A 19,584-nucleotide genomic window follows, 5' to 3' on the forward strand; every position below is an offset into this window, starting at 1 on the left:
CGCACCCCACCGATTCTGCTGGCCGTTTATTGTGCCCCTCAAAATTTAAAGCACCGGAAAGAGTCTAATGGACCATGAAAATTCCACTCTGGCATATGAAAGACAATTTAATGCGGATAGGTCCTCGAGAGCATGTAATAACATAATATGTGTATTGTGTTGCCCTGTTCAAGACGTCTGAAGGTCAGATCCGACATGGAAGTAATGGGAGTCGGTTTTAAAAATATTTCTTCATGGCTTAGTTTTCTCACAGACTGCAGATACAGTTTTCAAGCAATAAGAATACGTTTCAGAAGCAGTCGTAGTGTAGCTGTTTCATTGCCTCATCAAAAAGACTTAAAAAGAGGACTCCTAAGGCTAATGCAAATCACACGACGTTCTGAATGTTACGCACACAAGCTAGGAAACTAATATTAGCCTACATTACCCGAAGACTTCAAAATAGTAAGTTTCTTCTTTACCTCTTTTAGATTATCTAATTCCCTTTCACACACATGTACTGAGCATAATTATTAAAATTCAGAAAATGAACAGAGAAAAAGAAAGCACGAAAAAAGAAGCGAAATCCCAAGTATAGCGTTTGATCCCGTGTTTCATTGATTCCCTCCAGTCATTCAGTGGCATAACCAAGGCATAGGAATCTTTTTCTTTTTCTTTCTACGTTGGGAGTCAGTGATATTTTCTCCTTTTTCATCCCCCGCCATGTAAGTACGTTCGTTAACAGCCTTCCCGTTCTTCTTATCCAGCCACGGTTTGAACTGCCTGAATACTCGACCGCACCAATAAAGATTATCCAGTTTATGGCAAGGCCCAGTTTAGAGTCGACATTACCTCTGGCCTTTGTCCCGTGCATTCAGGTGTTAAACAACAACAAACCAAGACTTCGAATTCCCTAACTTATCCGACAACGTGTTTGATAGATCACGCCTGACAGCTCCGAGAAAGACTAGCGTTAGGTCTACGTACACTTTAGAATAATGAGCGAGAGCCGAAGACTTTCGCTTCTAGGCTAACCACAGAGATCGAAACGCTGGAGCTGAAAGCAACGAATTATCAAAGACGTCTTTAGGTTTACGTACCTACTAGAGGACAGCGTTTCATTAGACACAGCCCATTTAGCTTTGAGGTTAAGCTTGCAACGAAGTCGTTAATAAGTACAATTAAGCTCTCTAGTTTACACACGAAAAGTAGATACACATAGCTCAGAGAACGCACGTCATCAGAACAGTTTTGCTTCGTAAACAAAGAGGACTGTGACCCAGCGACAATCTGTGATAAATCAACCATCGATCTTCCAATAAGTGTTACGTTCAGACATTGAAACTGACGCCTCAATAGAATCCAGTGTGTCTTGCGTATACTCATTATTTAACGATCTATCAGCGTGTCATCGTGATCGGACCGGGGGGCACTCTACGGATTATGCTAATTTAAACGTTTTAAAAATGAGTTATAATAATACATGACATTCACCATCTACTTGACATTCCAGCACCCAGAGACCACTGGAAATCTGTGTTGTAGTGGGGAATTGAAACAAAAGATGAATTTGTTGGGGGGGGGGGGGTTCTTTGATCTGATCTAAAAATCAAGATGTTGCAACACTTTTATCCGAAGATTTTTTGGGGACAGTGCCTACACAACAAAGATCTTGGGAAGAGTCGTTTTAAATCAAATTCAGGTAATGGGATGGGAGAAGCATGATGCGTCATTGCGGAGAACGGGTACATGCCTCCACTTTTTTTTACAAAACAAACTCAAACGAAACACATGTACAAACACACAAAGAAAAATCTAACAATGGCCCGTCCGTAGAATACAAAGAATATTCTTGCATGGAGAACATAGGTTTTACCCCCCAGACTGGGACTGAAACCTAAGACATTCAGATTTCAATGGTTCCTGTTCGGAGTGGCCGGCAATACCTCCCCCTGTGCGTCTGTCATAGGCTCAATTAGCAAGTATGTCTGAGGTCTCTGTAACTCTAATTTGTTGAAAATGGTTTCTTTGGACTTCCCAAAACCATATAATATAGTAAAAAGCATTACATTTAATTTATGATCCCATGTTGAAAGAACAGTGTTTTCATTGTTTGTCTATATGTCTATCTTTCTGTCTGTTTGTCTGTCAGTTTTGATCTCCCTCCCCCACCCCCATTCCTGAGTTGCACAGGCTACGTATACACTCACTAAAACGAAACATCTATCTATCTATCTATCTATCTATCTATCTATCTATCTATCTATCTATCTATCTATCTATCTATCTATCTATCTATCTATCTATTCCTTCACACATTCTTCACTTTGTATCTCTATCCAACACAGCGCTCACATAAATCACAATTTCAGTACAGAACAGATAAATCTAACATACAACCCCTTAGCACATTGATATGAGAGGGTATAAAAAAAGCTCTCAAATTTCAAATGCCCTGTAAAATCAATAAGTCAACGCATAAAGTTGAGTGTGTTCCCATTATAACTCCCAAGAACGAGTGTTATCGATATTTTGAGAAACTCTTATCGGTTTCATGAAAAAGGAATGATACTGGTCTATGGTACACCCGTCCAACCGTTCAGGTACACTGGTATACCAATCTGAACTTTGGAGAGGCAATGGCTTTTAGACATCTGGCCTCCAGTTTCTAGCACCATGAAATTGATACGCACTGTGCCTTTGTTCATACTGTTATAGATTCAGAATTATTGGTTTTCTGATAATCAGAAGCTGTGTGGTATACACCACTTCAAACCCTCGAGGATAGAAATATCTTCAGGAAAGGCATTAAAGCAGTTAGTAGACTGTCGGGATCTAACACATTGAAACTTTAAGTGCAGTGGACAATGCTAATGGGGGCTTCAATTTTTACGTTTTAAATAATACTGATTCAGTAAATAAAACAAACAACCAAAACAACCCCAATAACCTGTAATGTTGATAACAACGTGATATGAAACGGGTAAGTAACACATCTTTCAGAGAATCCCTAAACCCCTGTGTGGATAAATATTGTGCACATGACAAAAAAGTCGAACATAAATTAACATTATGTTCTGGGCGAGTGGCAGAAAGAGTATCAACTAGCCAATATCATTGAATTTTGTTCATTTATTTGTTCCTTCGCATCTACATATTTGTATCCTCAGGCACAAAATAATTGCAAATATTTTTAAAAAAGCATTTCAAGTCTCGTTTATATTTTAAATTACCCTTTCAAGTAAAGCTGAATGGTCTTTGGGAAACGCGTTTTAAACACACGAGGTGCCTAATTTTTTAAAAAGCAACAACAGTAAGAAATGAAAAAAAGGACAGAGACGTCAGATAGGTATTTTGAACACTAGGCTAAAAAATTAAAATTGCTGAATATTCGGATGGCTCTTCTGGAAAGTATACGTCAGTATAAAATAATACTTTGACAAAAGCATTTCTTCATTCTTTCTTCCTTTCTTCCTGTCTGTTATCCTCTTCTTGTCAGTTTTTAATGCCGACTTGCATAAACGATTTCTTTGACGTTGAACATATTCCAGAATTTAATTACCCACGATCACGAACTCATTATTAGCATTTAAGCATTTTTTTATCATCGGGAATTTAAACAGCAATTTTTTTTAAACCTCAACTTATTTTAAAGTCGTTTATTTATTGTACTCGTACATGTCACTGAAAATTTTGCCAACAGATTCAGTAATATGGGAGAATCATATTTAGTACTTAAATGAATCATCAAAACCTAACAGGCTTTTTCCCTAGAACTAGCACAGTAATTAGTAGATATGAAATGTAAGAAAGAAGTTTGGCTTACTACAAAGTCCTCAATAATATTCCGTTAAATTATTTTTTTTTATTTAAAAAAATAATTATATATATATATATAATCTTTAACCGTAGATGCAACAGAGTGTGGCTGTTATGATGAAAGATCTGGTTATGTTTAGTAGTGACTTAGCATAATATTTTATACACATCTTAATGAAAGGAGGGCCTTGTCATGGTATTTTTCTGAACCCCCCCCCCCCCCCCCCATTAGACCTGATAATGCAATCCGTTTGATAACATTATGTTTAATTAAAGGCACTTGTATGCGAGTTAGCATTTGGCTGTGTCTTGTGTTTTAAATGAAAGACGAGCGTGGGAAAAGGAAAGCATAACTTTGAGTGCTCATGAGCGCGTACGTCCACATTTTGTGTGCATGGAAGCGTGTCTGTGTGTACGCGTGTCTACGTGTTTATATACATATATCTGTGTCAATAATATGCAGTAATCATAAACATGTTTGTCTGAGTGTTCATTTGACAAATTAATCTTTCGCTCGTGTTTTTGGGCTTCTAAGGTCGAAAGGAAACGTATCTTAAGTTGGGGAAATGTTGTAACGCCACTCCCCCTCCCTCCCTTTCGAAAAAATATAGAAAAACGTGATTTGTATAATAAGGTTGTGTAATTTGTACCGTGAACTGAGGTTCTGCGATATATACATGAATATAATATTATTATTTGGGAATGGTAGAACAATGCGTTATGACAGGAGGCAAAGTAGTGACTATCTAGTAAAACATGTGATTGGTAGGTGAGTGATAACAATTTTACACAAAATGGGGATTAATTGAATAATACTACTTTTGTTTGACTTTTAAGATTAAACAATTTTCAACAAGGGCAAAAGTAAAGCTTTATCGGCAATTATTATACTTCCCAATTCCTTTCCTGTGCCATTAGAGCGTCACCGTCTTGGAGTATACCGAACAAGCCATTGTTGGCATTTCTCTATGGACTGCTGGCGAATATCCGGTGGTGGCGTTTCTCTGTTGCCTTGGTTACAGGTAATGACGTGATGGAACCGAATGTCAAAATCAGGAGGTGTTATCTCGAATGTGGTCTCCCTAAAGTTGGGCATCGTTTGACCAATGTCTGGCAGTCGGGCGTGCGGGCTAGGAAAAGAGTTCGACATAGCAACACCAGCGTGATGCATTTGGGGTAGTTTTCTGGCCGAGGTTTTGACCGTTCGAGATAGATCTTGAACCTTACCTGAATCCCTTTGAAAGTATCCAGGACTGCTTCCATTGTTGTTTGAATTGTTGATAAAGCTGTTGTTGTTATTGCTGTTATTACTATTGTTATTGTTGTGAAGACGATTGTTGGCTTCGGGGTTCTCTCTCAATGCGTAGGCTGTGCTGTGATCACTCGGTAAGGACACGTCACTTCCAGCCAGGATACTCCTGCCGTCCTCGTCCCCGCCCACCGCTGATCTCCCGTTCCCATGACCACTCGTGTTGTTCTGGATGGAGAATGCGTCCGTTTCAGTCCGGCGCTGATCGGGATCCCCAGGCCACGGTATGATCTCCGTCTCTTCTCGGCTCCTGCTGGGTGCGTAGGCCTGCGACTGACGGTCTTCCTCCTTTTTCATCTCCTTCAACGTTTCATCCACGGCGTGTCGTGCCTCGAGAGACATCCGAGCGAAAACTCGCATACGACCCTCGTGAACGCCTCGTGAAGTGAGAGGCAACACACTCTCGGGGACATCATGACTGAGAATCCCAACACGTCCGCCATTCTTGCTGTTTATGTTGTTATTATTGTTGTTATTATTGTTGTTGTTGTTGCTATTGCTGTTGGGGTCTGTACTGATATGTGCCAGAGCAGGATTGTTGAGGAACGTAGCCGGACAAGACTTAGTGGTCTTGAGACTGACGCGACTCATGGACGTTTTCACAGCGCGGTGCTGACGCCGACGTGGCTTGCTCACCTCCATGCCGCCTTCTCGTGCTGTTTGGCACTTTAAGGTCTCGTCTTCTTCCCCATCCTCGTTACCGTTTTCACCTACACAATGTTCGTAAACGTCTTCGTCCTCACCTTCAATGATGGGGCCAGTATTCCTGAACAAGAAAACATCATCATCATTATCGTTGTCCTCTTGTAGGTTGTAGTCGTTGTTCAAATAGTTGTCGTTTTCCTCAGCGAGGTGGGAATCGAGGGCGAGTCGAAGTTCTGATGCTTGTTGACTGTCACCGCCGGTCCCACGATGAGCGTTGCTCGGGTCGTAAGCCGAAGACAGGCGAGTGAGCGCAAGACTTGAAGGAACGCGTGTCACGTTGCCCGAAGTGTATGGCGTGTTATGAACATACCCCGGGGCCTCCTGGTCTTCTACAAGTAGCCTTATGTCACCAGTACCACCATCGGTGCTTGAAAAGGGTTTACCAGCCTGTGTTTCTGACTCGCTAGCGCGTAGATCGGCACAGGTGACAGAGCTGCGAACTCCCTCTGTCTTGGCAAGGCTCTCTCGCCGCGGGTACTCTACGCTTTCCGCCTCATTAGCGATGTCTTGACACACCGAAGCACTTGAAGGACCGGGGCCTGATTTGTCGTCGTAATCCACAGTGCTGTTGTCGTTGTTGTTGTTGTTGTTGTTGCTGCTGCTGTTGTTGCCGCTACGCTCTTTACTCTGTCGCAGTGCTGCTGCTTTAGTACGACGCGCGATGTTTGTCTGTGCGGCGACGTGCGACGGGCGACGGAAAGTGAATCTGGCCGACTGGTTCAGTATTTTTGCGTGCAGCCGTTGGTACTTCTCTTCCAGTACCTTCATCCAGTGAGGGCTCTGCGAGGCGTCGGGTCGCTGCCAGCTCGGCTCCCCCGAGCCCTCTCTGCCGAACGCCATGTCAAAGCGAGAGAAGCGGCACTTTTATCGCAGACTTTACCTAATGCCGGCACAGCACAGCGCTTTGGGGCGGGCAAGGACCGCCAACTCTAATGTTTATTAAAGTCAACAAACCCCGGTGCGTGTGTGTACACAAGGCTGAGCTGAGAAATTAGCTGTGACTCGGAACTTACACTGTAATTGTTTGCACTCTATGGTACCCATGCGGCAGCACACAGCACAAAAGCCGACAGAAAAGCTCTCTTGGCAATTTGATCGTTCAGTATTCAGAGATCGAATGGGCCTAACGGTGACACTGGGTCTGGCAATGCCTCGTGCCTGGAAGGCTTAAGATAAAAGGTTAAGCACTTTATGCGCTTTTGTTCCCAGAGTAAGGGCTATCAGTCTTGGTTCGGGTCGGATACATTGAATTTAAATCCCTCTTCTACTCCAAGACCTTTCACTACTGTTGTACTCAAGTGGTGGTTACTCAAAGATCATCTATCCACGACAGTCGCGCATTTTCTGAAATAAGAAAACAAGAGATGGAAGTGTTATTATAGAACATTAAATAAGTCACACAAGAGTATGATTTTTACATGGTATAGGTACATAGTTATCTGTCAAATAAAAATTGACAATTTCAAAGCCAGTTATGATGTAAGTGTCAAAGATATGTTGTGTGTGTGTGTGTGTATGTGTGTTTGTGTGTGTGTGTGTGTGTGTGTGTGTGTGTGTGTGTGTGTGTGTGTGTGTGTGTGAGTGAGTGTGTGTTTATGTGTATGTGTTTGAATTTGTATCTGTGTCTGTGTCTGTGCTTGTGGTTCTCTCTCCCCCCCCCCTCTCTCTCTCTCTCTCTCTCTCTCTCTCTCTGTCTGTCTGTCTGTCTGTCTCTCTCTCTCTCTCTCTTTCTCTCACTCTCTCTCTCTCTCGCTTCTCGTTCTCTGTGTGCATGTGTTAGTGTGTGTGATTGTGTGTATGGGTATGTGTATGTGTTTGTGTGTGTGTGTGTGTGTGTGTGTGTGTGTGTGTGTGTGTGTGTGTGTGTGTGTGTGTGTGTGTGTGAGTATGTGCGTGTGTGTCTGTGCGTGAGAGAGAGAGAGAGAGAAATAAAAGAATGAAAAAGAGAAACTGAAAGAGAGAGAGAGAGAGAGAGAGAGAGAGAGGTGAGAGAGAGTGAGAGAGAGAGAGAGAGAGAGAGAGAGAGAGAGAGAGAGAGAGAGAGATCTGGTAGATAGCTTAAGGGAAATACACACACAAACAACACGCATAGGATAAACAAGCAGGCAGACAGAAGGGCCTGAGATTGATATTGGGCAAGGTATAAAAAACAAAGGACTTGAAAAAAGGTGCATAATGAATTTTAAAAAAAAGAAGAAATACGTAATATAATCAATAGTAACAAAAACTATTACTTTGTGAAAGACAGAAAGAAAAGCAGCATTTGAATAGACAGGGATGACGCGGGAAGGATGTAAAAATCAGTTTTCGGAGAAAGGAAAGTGACATCAAGATAATATAGTCAAAAGGAACCTTGTAACCATTATTGCCTCTAAAAAATAGAACACTAATTTAATAATAATATACCCTGCGTCAAAAGGGTTTTTGATTATAACGTGGCTGCCTTCTTTTTCTGTGGAATCATTGACTAGCTTTGAGATGATGATAATCATAATAAATAAATACATTTTATGTATAGCGCATATCCCCGCTCGATAGCAAGCTCTGTGCGCTTTACACTATGTTATTACCCCTGCAGAAATAGCACGCTCAGAAACATTCTCAGCTTCCCGGGAAGCATACTACAGTGCAGACAGCTGACTAACCACTCAAACACCAACAAGCTGACAGGATCTTTCACTGTCTAAATAAGGGTACACATTCCCACCTAGGTGAAGTGAGGAAAATCCGTGTATAATGCTTGTCCCAACAACACAACGTCGGGCCACTGACGGGATTCGAACTCACGACCTCACGGTTGCGAGTCTTAGAGCCTAACCGCTAGGCCACTAATCAAGCAGACATAAAACTACGAAACGTCATCACTTACAAAAAAGACAGATTAAAGTTTTGCTACTTTTTTTAAAGCCAGGGTATTTCTGAAAACACGTTCCTTGCGAAAAAGTGCAATGAATGAATAGAATTTAGACCATTTCGTATTGTGAACGCTTTCGCATTTTCTGCAATAGCCTAAACAATCGCTGGATTCCTTACCATCCTCAAAATTGTAGAGAACAGGAAGGCTTTTCAGTTCGTTCTAAAGTTCACTGTCATTTTCTATCTAATTTGCAGGCAGTACTCTTTTGTATTACTCGTTGTTAGAAGGCACACACCTTTTACAACTGAAAGACAAAATTGTCGCAGTAATAACTAGGCTTTATAGAGGAATGTTTGTGCACACACACACACACACACACACTCACACACACACACACACACACACACACACACACACACACACACACACACACACACACACACAAACACACAAACACACACACACACACACACACACACAGGTGCAAAATTCCTTCTGCAAACGTACATTTTGATATTACTTGCATGAATAATAAATAGTTACAAAATGATCTTTAGCCCCGCCCCCGCCCCCTTTTGTTTGTTTTTTAATTACAAGGGAAGCAATAAGATTAATGTACGTAACATGTACGCAACGTAGTATTTAAAATTAAACAATTTTGAAAAACAAGGGAGGTAACATAAGTATACCCGTAACTCATTTCAATATTTTACGGTTATTTCCCCTGGTAATGTCAAACGATTTTGAGACTAGCTGGGTCTGCTTTTTCTTCTCGTTCGGTGTGCACACTCATCTGGTCTGCTTTGAATGCTAGTTTATTATTGTCTCGGCTGCTCCACCCAATTGCCTTATACTGTCTACGCACTCTTCATTTAGGTACCAATTAGTATTTTTTCCCCCATAATCCTTGCAGAATTGATCACATTTTAAATTTTCGACGATATTTTAACGTGCTCCGAATCTCCCACTTATTCCGCCACATTTACAAGCTTATCTGATAGGAATCTTACTCATTTTGTTGCAGGTTGGTGAAATCAGACTCTCGTCAAAATAATGAAATTGTATAAACTGACACTCTTCACCCTGCTGGGCAATTTTTATCCTTTTAAAAATTATTTTGCTCAACACTTCTTCACGTCTTTTAAAAACAAACGTACAAGCAAGTTTCTATGAGGGTTTTACACAAAAAAAAAACCCTATCAGAGTCAGAAAAATGTAAATGTACTGAGGGTTTTTTAAGGATACTAAAGCTTTGTAAGTCACCAAACTTTACGGCCATTTACTCGCTTGTTTTACCTCTGACACCCAACGACCCCCAGCCTCCTTCAAACGCAAATAGCTTGACTTCTATTCAAGATAGATGGGTAATGTTTTCCATCCAAAGAAAGACACTTACCAAGCTTTAAGAATAGTCAGATAGTTCCGTATGCCCAAAATTGTACGATCGCCTGATTCCACCGTGTCGTCACACATTTGGAAGTAAGCATGTATAAGTTAAGAAGCTTACACTACTGTACTATGTATAGGAAAATCTTTCCTCGGTGTCTTTAGTTTCCTGGAAAGGCTAATTTCGAAGAGTTTGTCTGAAATATTGCTGTGCCAATAACATGTCGACTCGTCTACAATATTTATGTCAATTGTGGCTTATTCAATAGTCAAGGCAAGATTTCTAATGTCTTGAATGCTTAGTGACTTTTATTTTCTTATCGGCACGCTCATGAGATATAAATGCCTAAGTCATTTTTAGCCTTTTTTGTGAAGGTGAGAAAAAACAACTGTTCCTTTCGAAGAACTGACTCTGTGAAACGCTTGAATTTTAGTACACTCATCAGTAGATTTTATTTTTGGATAATTCTTTTATCCAAGTGAGCTACATTACCAAGCTGGCTCTGCTTTTCATTTTAGAACCAAAAACTCCACACCAGCCAGAAATGTCTTAGGCAATTATCTTATAAGCATGACGATAAGAGGTAAGTTAAAGGCCCTCGACTTTTCTCTATCATATCTGCAGCATACTAAGCACAACATCTGGGGAAGTATGTCGTGGTCATGGTAAGGTTCTTTCGTATAAACATTGGTTCGATTCCCAAGTAGGCAATATACATACAACGTTATATTGAATAATTCTGTACATCTGCTGGTTTGAATACCTAACATCCTTGACTGGCCCTTGCGGAGTCGAAGAACCCGCCCCCTTAAAGATCTAGATTGTGTCTACAAGAGCATGAAGCATTTACATTGTTTAGACAAAGAAGAAAAAAGTGCAACGCGCGCTCAAGTTGAAACATTATCTCAAACCAAAACGAAGCAGAACTGTTAACACTTAACAACTAGTTTCGCAATTTCATTGAGTTCAAAGCTTGCTCATAATTTGGTACACTTTTCCGGATGGCATCTGCAGTCAGTACGACCCCAGCATAATTCTACGAAGTTATGCCATGAGAGTGTACCATTTACATACATTGATTAAATACAATGGTGATGACTCACTGGTGAAATGTTATATCTCAGGGCACCTTTAGACCAAAAGTACACTTGACATAGGCCAGTGTTTGATTAAAATTCGATCACACATCTCATTTATCACCTTCGGTAGCGAGATAAGCATGAGGGTGAGCGCATAATGATCGTCTGGGGGTCTCAGTTGCGTGTCCGGATCTTTGAAATATAAAAGAGATAGACCTACAAATTAACCTTTATTTCCCATGGGATGGGAACGAGCAAATAAAGGAAGGGGAGCTGGGACGGTATAGAAACTCTCTCGTCAGCGTATTGCCAGGAATAGAAACGAATGCCCTTTATTCATTCTGGTATCTCAAGTCTGGAGCTTGCTATTAATTAATTGGGGCTAACAAATAATTTATATTTTACTGAAGTTTATTTTTATACCTTTCTGAGAGGTTTGGATGAAGTTTCAAAGGATAATAACACATCCATAAACACACGCCCTCTCTCTTTCTCTAATACGAATATTACCCACCAAAAGTTAAGAGGCTATCCTCGAGGAAAGAGAAGGAGAGGAAAGCAAGCACTTGGAAGAATGACTTAGATTTGGATCTAAAACAGACGGGGTACAGCTGGACAGAAGTGGAGACTGCAGTCCAAAATAGATATACATTTTAAAGGAGAGCTTTTTGTTGATGGCCTTCACTCTAGCATGGGGTGACAAAGGACGACGACGACGACGACGATGATGATGATGATGATGATGATGATGATGATGATGATGATGATGATGATGATACTGTTAAAAAAGACGTTATTTCTACGTTAAATACATTTGTTTCCACGGTTCGCAAACTATAATTTCTAAATGCTGTAATCGGGGTATCAAGGGTTAGGATAACCTTAATTGTGTCGACCAGAAAACAATTTCGGCCAGATCCATTACCCATCTGACGGGGGTGGGGAGGTTGAGTGGAGGAACTTGTAGCTTGCATAAATTGTGACGATGCCCTTGCGTTTTAAAACATGGCTCTCGAAACTTTTATTTACAGATTGTTAGCTGAAAGATAGAATAATTTTCTCTCTGTAGTAAAGGCATTCTATACATTTTTTTTATTGTGTTCTAGATCAAAATTTGAGAACAATCTTGTTAAAAAAAAAACCAAACTAATACAATTTAAGTGGCTATCCTCCTAGATCCGCGCACTGTGTGCATTTCTTCGATTATTCTCACCCTCCCTCTCACTCTCTCTAACTCTTTATCTATCTATTTATCTATCTATCTATCTATCTATCTATCTATCTATCTATCTATCTATCTATCTATCAATCTATCTATCTCTCTTATTCTCTCTCTCTCTCTCTCTCTCCCTCTCTCTCTCTCTCTCTCTCTCTCTCTCTCTCTCTCTCTCTCTCTCTCTCTCTCTCTCTCTGGTTAGTATCTAGCGCAGCCTTGTATTCGCAGCTCTTTCCATTTACTATCACAATTTTTAAAAAGTGTTTGACGCTTGGTGCTGCAAAAGTGCTGTTCTATGTAAGCCCCTGGTGAACCAGACGAGTGCACATATATTTTCTAAAGCGCAGGCAAAAACAGTGAATGAAAGTGTCGAACTTCGGGCTGATTATTAGATGCAATCCATCAACAGTGCAGCACGGAAAAAATATTGTCGTACGTCAGGATTTCTTGATTTTTACCCATTTACATTATTTTAAGGATCATAAAGGAAAGAATACTGAGTGATAAAAATGGTTGAAAGGTAGAATCAACCCGACACAACTTTCAATTTAAAGAAAAGTATTATAAAATTATATTATCTATACAGAAATTACAGGTGTAAGCAGTCGGTTGGACATCTTTTGGAAAACAAACAAATTGGACTTAAGACGTTCTTATTTTCGGGCGGTGAATTATCCTCGGGTGTTTTCGGAGGCGAGTGCGTTCTACAGGTAGTGATGTTAGGTTAATCGGGTGGAAAAGATCGTGAAGACGGTGGGAAATACGTGAGCAACAAACAAAAAAACCAAAACAAACAAACATAGAAATAAACTGTGTAAAGGCAATGAGGCGGATGTGGCCAAGGGGAACTGGAGTTATTGAAAAAGGATTGCCGGCCTAAAAATAGAATACTAATTGTAGGTTTTAAAGTGCTTTTACTCTAAAAGAATCTGTCAAGGTTTAGACTAGACGGCATTTTTCACAACATGTTATTGAGTCTGATTCCGTGATTGCTTTGATGAGATTCCTCCGGCCTTGTGTTGTTGTTGTTTTTTTTTTTTTTTTTGTTGTTTTTTTTTGTTCGAGTAAAGAGAAGCTCATCGAAAAAATTATGGTCATTTAGTGCTGGTAAAAAGTAACAGACTGAATATTTGGAGAGAGTTTCTTTTAGTCAGACCACAATGTTTTATGTTACTGTTGTACATTGTATTGCATTGTAAAGCGCTCAGCGCCTGTGTACTTTAATCGGGGTTGAGCGCTATATAAATGTCATTTATTATTTTCATTTTTACTACTGAAACAACAGAGGGAAAGTTAAGAAGTAGGACCTACCAGTGGCACCCTCCAACCAACTTACTGCACCTTGTGTTATATTATGTTCGACATTTTCATGATTTGGGGCATTTGAATCTATACTGCCGCCTTAACACTGTGCAATCACACAGCCAGCAGTACAAAATACCCCATCTGGTCACACAGCCAGGAGAGTGTCTGCAACGGACTTCTCGGGCCTAATGCAGAACTGAGCCACGTGACCGGAACGGACAATTTTCAACGGCACATTATTGCCCCAAGTGACTGCAAAGTGTTAAGAACGCCATCTAGATCACTGACTGCAAATGTAGTGCTGTCGGGGTGGAAGCATTTCAAACTGCACGAAAGATGGATGTCTTGAATACCTGGTTTGGTTTTCCTCGCGGCAGAGGGATGGCAGCAAATGAAACATGCGGTCAATATTTAAAAAATAAGTGAATCAAGTGGAGAACGCTGAAACCAAAGTCTGCGTTACTGTTTGATTTTCTTCGATGTAGCCGAGATTTCGGCTTAGAAAAGTTGCTCAAGTAGGAAAAAAATGGGGGATTCTATTTTCTTTCGGTTTATTGTTGTTTTCGGTTTAACCGTGTTCAGTTTAAGCGGAATCTTCTGTGTTTTGCTTTAAAGTGCAACATGCCTTTCAACGATAAGAGTAGTGAAAGAGGACGTGGGTTTCACGGGGAGATGAAAAGGAGGGGTGAAGAGAAATTGCTCCTTTTAAACGACAACTGATTCTAATGACGGCTCTCTCATTTTGATTCTCTGTTCGACTTTTCAGGCTAAAATGGTCCGTGAAAGACGTATTCCTGCATTCCATGAATATGCTGTCCTCTTAAACGCAAGAGAAGGTTCAACGGATTTTTGACTATTGACGATTGTTGTCAACAGGACTCAAGACTAGAGCAAAATAACATTATGATCTTTGTTGCTATTTTAGACTTACAAGTTGCCTTGTTTACGGATGTTGTTGCACCCCCCCCCCCCTCCTTTTTCTTTTGAATCCCTTTCCTCCCCAGCGCTCGATTCCCTTTTCTTACCGCACCTTTTCTCGGTCGGAATAGTACATGTACTCTAAGCCACAGGCATATTGCCGAATCACGTTTGAACGTTTCACCGACACAATGCTGCCCCATAACTCAAATGGACAGGCAAATTGGGGCTGCGTCGCAAAAACAGGTAGGTCAAGGTATTCTTGTTCATTTCTCGTAAATAAGTTTAGTTCGAAGGTGTGTTTTCAAAAGTATGAGAATAAAATACTGCCCGCGAATAACTGAATTCTAATTACAGGTTATTTTGGACGCTTCTAGCGACGTTGTATTGAGTCCTTCATCAGTTCACTGCAGCACCAGCCGTCGGTAGAAAGAAATTCACTATTTATTGTTGAACAGTCGGTGTTCTTTGCCCTGTGGTAATTCTGTAAAGTAAGTCATTTAGGAATGAAAAGATTAATTATAGGAGTAATAAATGAAGGTTTATTAGAGCACAGATTTAACTTCCCGCCAAAAGCACTTGTTTATAATAATTCTCTGATCTCATTAAAAATAATTATGGAATAAATGTTATGGGTGTTTACGTTTGGAGAGGCAGTGCTTTTTTAAAATGTATTTTAAAGAACCGTCAAAGCATAGAGAGAATCAGTTGTTGTGCGATGACACCCCCACCCCCACCCCAGACACAAACAAACTCACTAAAAAAAACGCAGCTGTTGGCCAAATGGTTGAAGTAATGAAGAATGAAAACAGAGAGAAAGAATGCAAGAACGATACACCAGAATTAGATGTGACATAAATATTCTACGCTTGCAGGGGGTAAAGGTATGCGTGACGTGTAAAATTCCTCCATGAGGTGATTTGCCTCCCATACGTATGTGGTGTGTGCCTATTCATTTTGTGAGTCATACAGTGGTAACATCTTGTATGTACCCTATGCAAAAATAGTGTCTGTCAAAAAAAAAAAGACTTACATTGATAGAATGTTTTAAAAACTTTTTAGACATTCTTTTGGCTTAAAATTTCAACATTGTCTATATACCAATACGGATTTCAATAATAGAAGACTTTATTGACAAAAGCAATTTTAAATGTGAAAAACAATCAAACTATTCGATTTCCATTTCAGAGCAAATGCCAGAAGGTCCAGAGCAGCATAGAAGAAAATGTCCTATAGATATCTAAATTTGTTAAAGTTCAAAAGCAAAAACTAAACAAACAAAAAACAAACAACCCCCCCCCCCCCGCAAAACCCCCCCCACAAACAAAAACAACACCACCATCACCCCCAACAACAACAACAACAACAACAACAACCGCAGCAACAACAAAATGAACAAACAAGACGGTGCACACAGCGAAGAAAAGGCTTTGGCAGAGAGTAGTTGTGAAGGTGACCACTGTAGATATAACGTCGTGCTTTTCTTCGCTTTACGTCTTCAAACCGGTTTTACCCTATCCGTACGCCCTGGGGTCATTTTGTACTCCCGGGATTGTATTCTTCACATTTTAGAATACTTCTAGTACGAAGATCTCTTTGAAACTTTCAGTATTTCTCAAAAAATCATTTTGACACGACTGCTTTGCAAAGCGTACGGATCGGATTAGCGAGTAAATTTCCTCTTTGGAAAGTGGTGGTACAGAGTTCCCCACGTCATATGGATACGATAGTAGAACACGACGTACGGATAGGGTTATCATTCACTGTTCACCAATCCCTCAGATCTAAAGCATAGTTTTTCTTTTGGTACGAGGAGGGGGGACTGGCGCTGTTACAAAGTGAATCAGTATTATGAAGGTACACTCAGGGATCTGACATTTAGCCCCAAAGCTAAAAAAGTTGTATTAGAAGCCTTGGGCACGACACAATGAATAAAACTCAATGCTTCAAGACTAACATCATCAAACGACTGTCCCCATAAAAATTACACAACGTAAGAACAAATATAATCGAGAAACCACTTAGATCTATACGGCAGTAGGCAAAGATATTATGGCCAGGGGGGGGGGGGGGGGGGGAACGGCAGTGAAAGGTAGGTAAGAAAAATATTATACTAGCATTTATGAGATTTCGAAACAAATAATACATCCTAAACGATTGGGACTTTTAGGACTTTTCATAAACCGTTCCAAGAGAGTTATGTGCAAAATACACAAGAAGCGAATGACGTGTGTATGAGAACGAAAACAACAATTGAATCTCTTCGTATTAGCAAACAGTCAAGGGATTATGTGTGCCTACACTTGGGGGTGGGTATAGTTGGAATTCGTTATATTATGTCCTGGTGTCGATTCTAGTGTTGCAGTTCTACCATTCTATCATTATCAAGAAAGCGACGAATATTTGGTCGTTCAAAAAGAAGGAAAGAAGAGAGAGAGAGAGAGAGAGAGAGAGAGAGAGAGAGAGAGAGAGAGAGAGAGAGAGAGAGAGAGAGAGAGAGAGAGAGAGAGAGGGGGGGGGGGCAAACAGAAAAGAGAGAAAGGGGAAAGGGGGTAGGGGTGGAAGGGGAGAACACCGGAAGATGAGAGAAAGTCTAGAGAGATGGGAAGTAGGGAGACGTCAAATGTGACCTGTGATTTATTGGTGAGATCAGTATTATGAACACCTAAGAGGTATCTCTCAACTGGAAATGGTTTGCTCATATCAAGACGCTAAATTTGAAAGACGGTTCACCTTCATGGGTGTCTATAAACATTACCCTATAGCTGGGGGTCTTGTTTGCGAGAGCTTTTTTGTAGACTTGTGCATGCAATTTGATTTCATGTGTTTTGCTCCTATTTCATTTTGATGGTTTTTGTGCAAAATGGCACATTGATAAGTGGTAAAAAAAACTATATCGTAACTCTCTAGAAATACCGAAACATTAATTACAGAAGTCCCTTGGGGTGTGAGACTGAGTCAGTACTGGTACGGATGCACGTAATGCTTTTTAACTAGGTTCTCGTATAATGTACTACATGTATATTGAGGCTGTGCGGTAACAAAGTAAAGGGGACATCACAGTTAAAATTTTTCAGAGTAACCAGGGATCTTATCAGGGGTTAGATTACGCCCAGCAAACGATATATTAGACATGCCGGTGTACAAATGATCGGTGAACGCTCGAAAATTTCGAAAATCCTAAATAAAGTGTAACAATAATAATCGCATCTATAACCTTGCCGTGTTCTCCGAAAATTGTTTGTTGCTATCTGAAAAAGAAACAAGCTCAAAATATTTAATTGATAAATTATTCATACCTTTTTGTTCGTAATGCATCAAGTAAGCTTTCAGATACTATCAACTTTGGAAGTTTAAGCCGTAAAAACGCACTTACCAATACAAAGAGAAATTGCAGACATCAACTAGCCAAAGTTATGCTCAAAGTGTTCCTTGGGAGAAATACATGCACTGTCTGCAAGTTTCTCAACAAGCTGTCACTTTTATAGCAGCTGACCACATGAATTTGACAGTAGGAGTATAAGAGATCCTGGTTCAAATAGAGAACACGGAATTGTTCAGACAAACCACTCATAATATGTCAAATGTTCAAGAAACGGCATGTACCTCCGGGACGAGAACGTAATGGGTAGCAGAACTGAAAAAGGGAGAGCATAAATTTCCTATTGCTGCTGGAGTGAAAAACTGAGCTAGGGTGGTGGTGGTAGACTAGTGGTGGTGGTAGTGGAGGTATTGGTGTTGGTGGTGGTGGTGGTGGTGGTGGCAGAAGTAGTGGTTGTGGAGAGGTTATCTGTACACGAAATTCCAACAGAACTAAAGGATCAGAAGTTGACACTTGTTACCGATGTCCTTGGAATATGCCTGATATCCAAATCAAATATTTCGTCCAAACTGAAGTTTTGCTATGGTGGATCCCGTGATCTATGCTCTGTACCGGTAACGCAGTTTTCAGTAGCACTACACCGCCAGACTACACACAACACTTGAACCTTCTCAGGGGATTATCAGAGGCAGCTCAAGCCGCCGCGGGAACATGGCAAGTTAGCCGCCAAGCCAGAGAGAACGAGCGGTGGGAAGAGTTAACCAATATAACTCCACCTGCCATTGTCGCGGTTCAAACTCCAAACAAGGGAAGCCCTTGTCTCAACAAACGCGCGTTCTCTCTATGGCAGAACAGGCCAGTTGCCTGGACGGGGGATTAGTGGCCGTCTAGCGTACACAGCGTGCTTCTGACCGGATACGGCTACCGGTGCTAAGGTAAACCAGGCGTGACGCCACCCAAAGTCATTATTTCTGTGACAGTTGGCATCAGGAAGCCCAAAGCGGACACAGGCAAACAACCATTGTTTTTCTCACGACCTTTCTCTTTCTTCTTTTGTAACCCCAAACTTCCCTCAATAATTTTTCCCGAATCCCCCGGAGAACCCATAACTCCCTCGACAATATTCAAGGCGTAGAAGTGTAGAATTCTAATTAAATTCCCTCTACCAGTGTGTGGTTTACGTGTTCTTTTATCCTTTTATTTTTTACACAGCCTCTGGTGTGCCAAGTTTCCAATACCAAGTCGATGTACTTATCCGTAGCTTCTTTCACCTTTCCCAAACCAACACTGGTTCGTTGGCATTGAATCGAGAGAAATAAAACTTGGACGAAACTCAACATAGGCACAGCGAATGTCACATTTCACACTAATTAACTCCCAAATCCGATCAAGGAAGGCTACGAAGTAGAGCGGATTGCTCTGACCTCGAACCTGGAATCGTTACCTAAAACAGACAAGGAGAAAAAAAAGGGCGAACGTGCTGATGGACTGGTAACCGGCAGACAGACGCAGCAGTTGACCGTCCTATCCAGGATATGTGCCCTTATTTTTAATGTCCCCTAATAATATTTCATTTCTAAAATGGTAAAACAACTCAAAATTTTTAATCTGACGTGAAAGGTCGGAATTGGCTCGCAAAGCAGGACGGTAAAGTATGTGATTGCGGAATAGGCGGAAGGAAGGCGCCG

General features: G+C 40.8%; 1 protein-coding gene across 1 annotated transcript in view; it reads right to left on the bottom strand.

Moving 5' to 3' along the window:
- Nucleotides 1–661: 661 nt before the first annotated feature.
- Nucleotides 662–19,584, bottom strand: part of LOC101847079 (putative uncharacterized protein DDB_G0293878) — a 22,525-nt gene continuing 3,602 nt past the window's right edge. The window contains exon 2 of the mRNA XM_005090138.2: nucleotides 662–7,156. Within this exon, the coding sequence (XP_005090195.1) occupies nucleotides 4,721–6,652 (1,932 nt within the window). The 5' untranslated portion in view covers nucleotides 6,653–7,156 and the 3' untranslated portion in view covers nucleotides 662–4,720. The remainder of the gene's footprint in view (nucleotides 7,157–19,584) is intronic.

This window comes from Aplysia californica, unplaced genomic scaffold (assembly GCF_000002075.1).
Source record: "Aplysia californica isolate F4 #8 unplaced genomic scaffold, AplCal3.0 scaffold00013, whole genome shotgun sequence".
Taxonomy (NCBI): Eukaryota; Metazoa; Mollusca; class Gastropoda; order Aplysiida; family Aplysiidae; genus Aplysia; species Aplysia californica.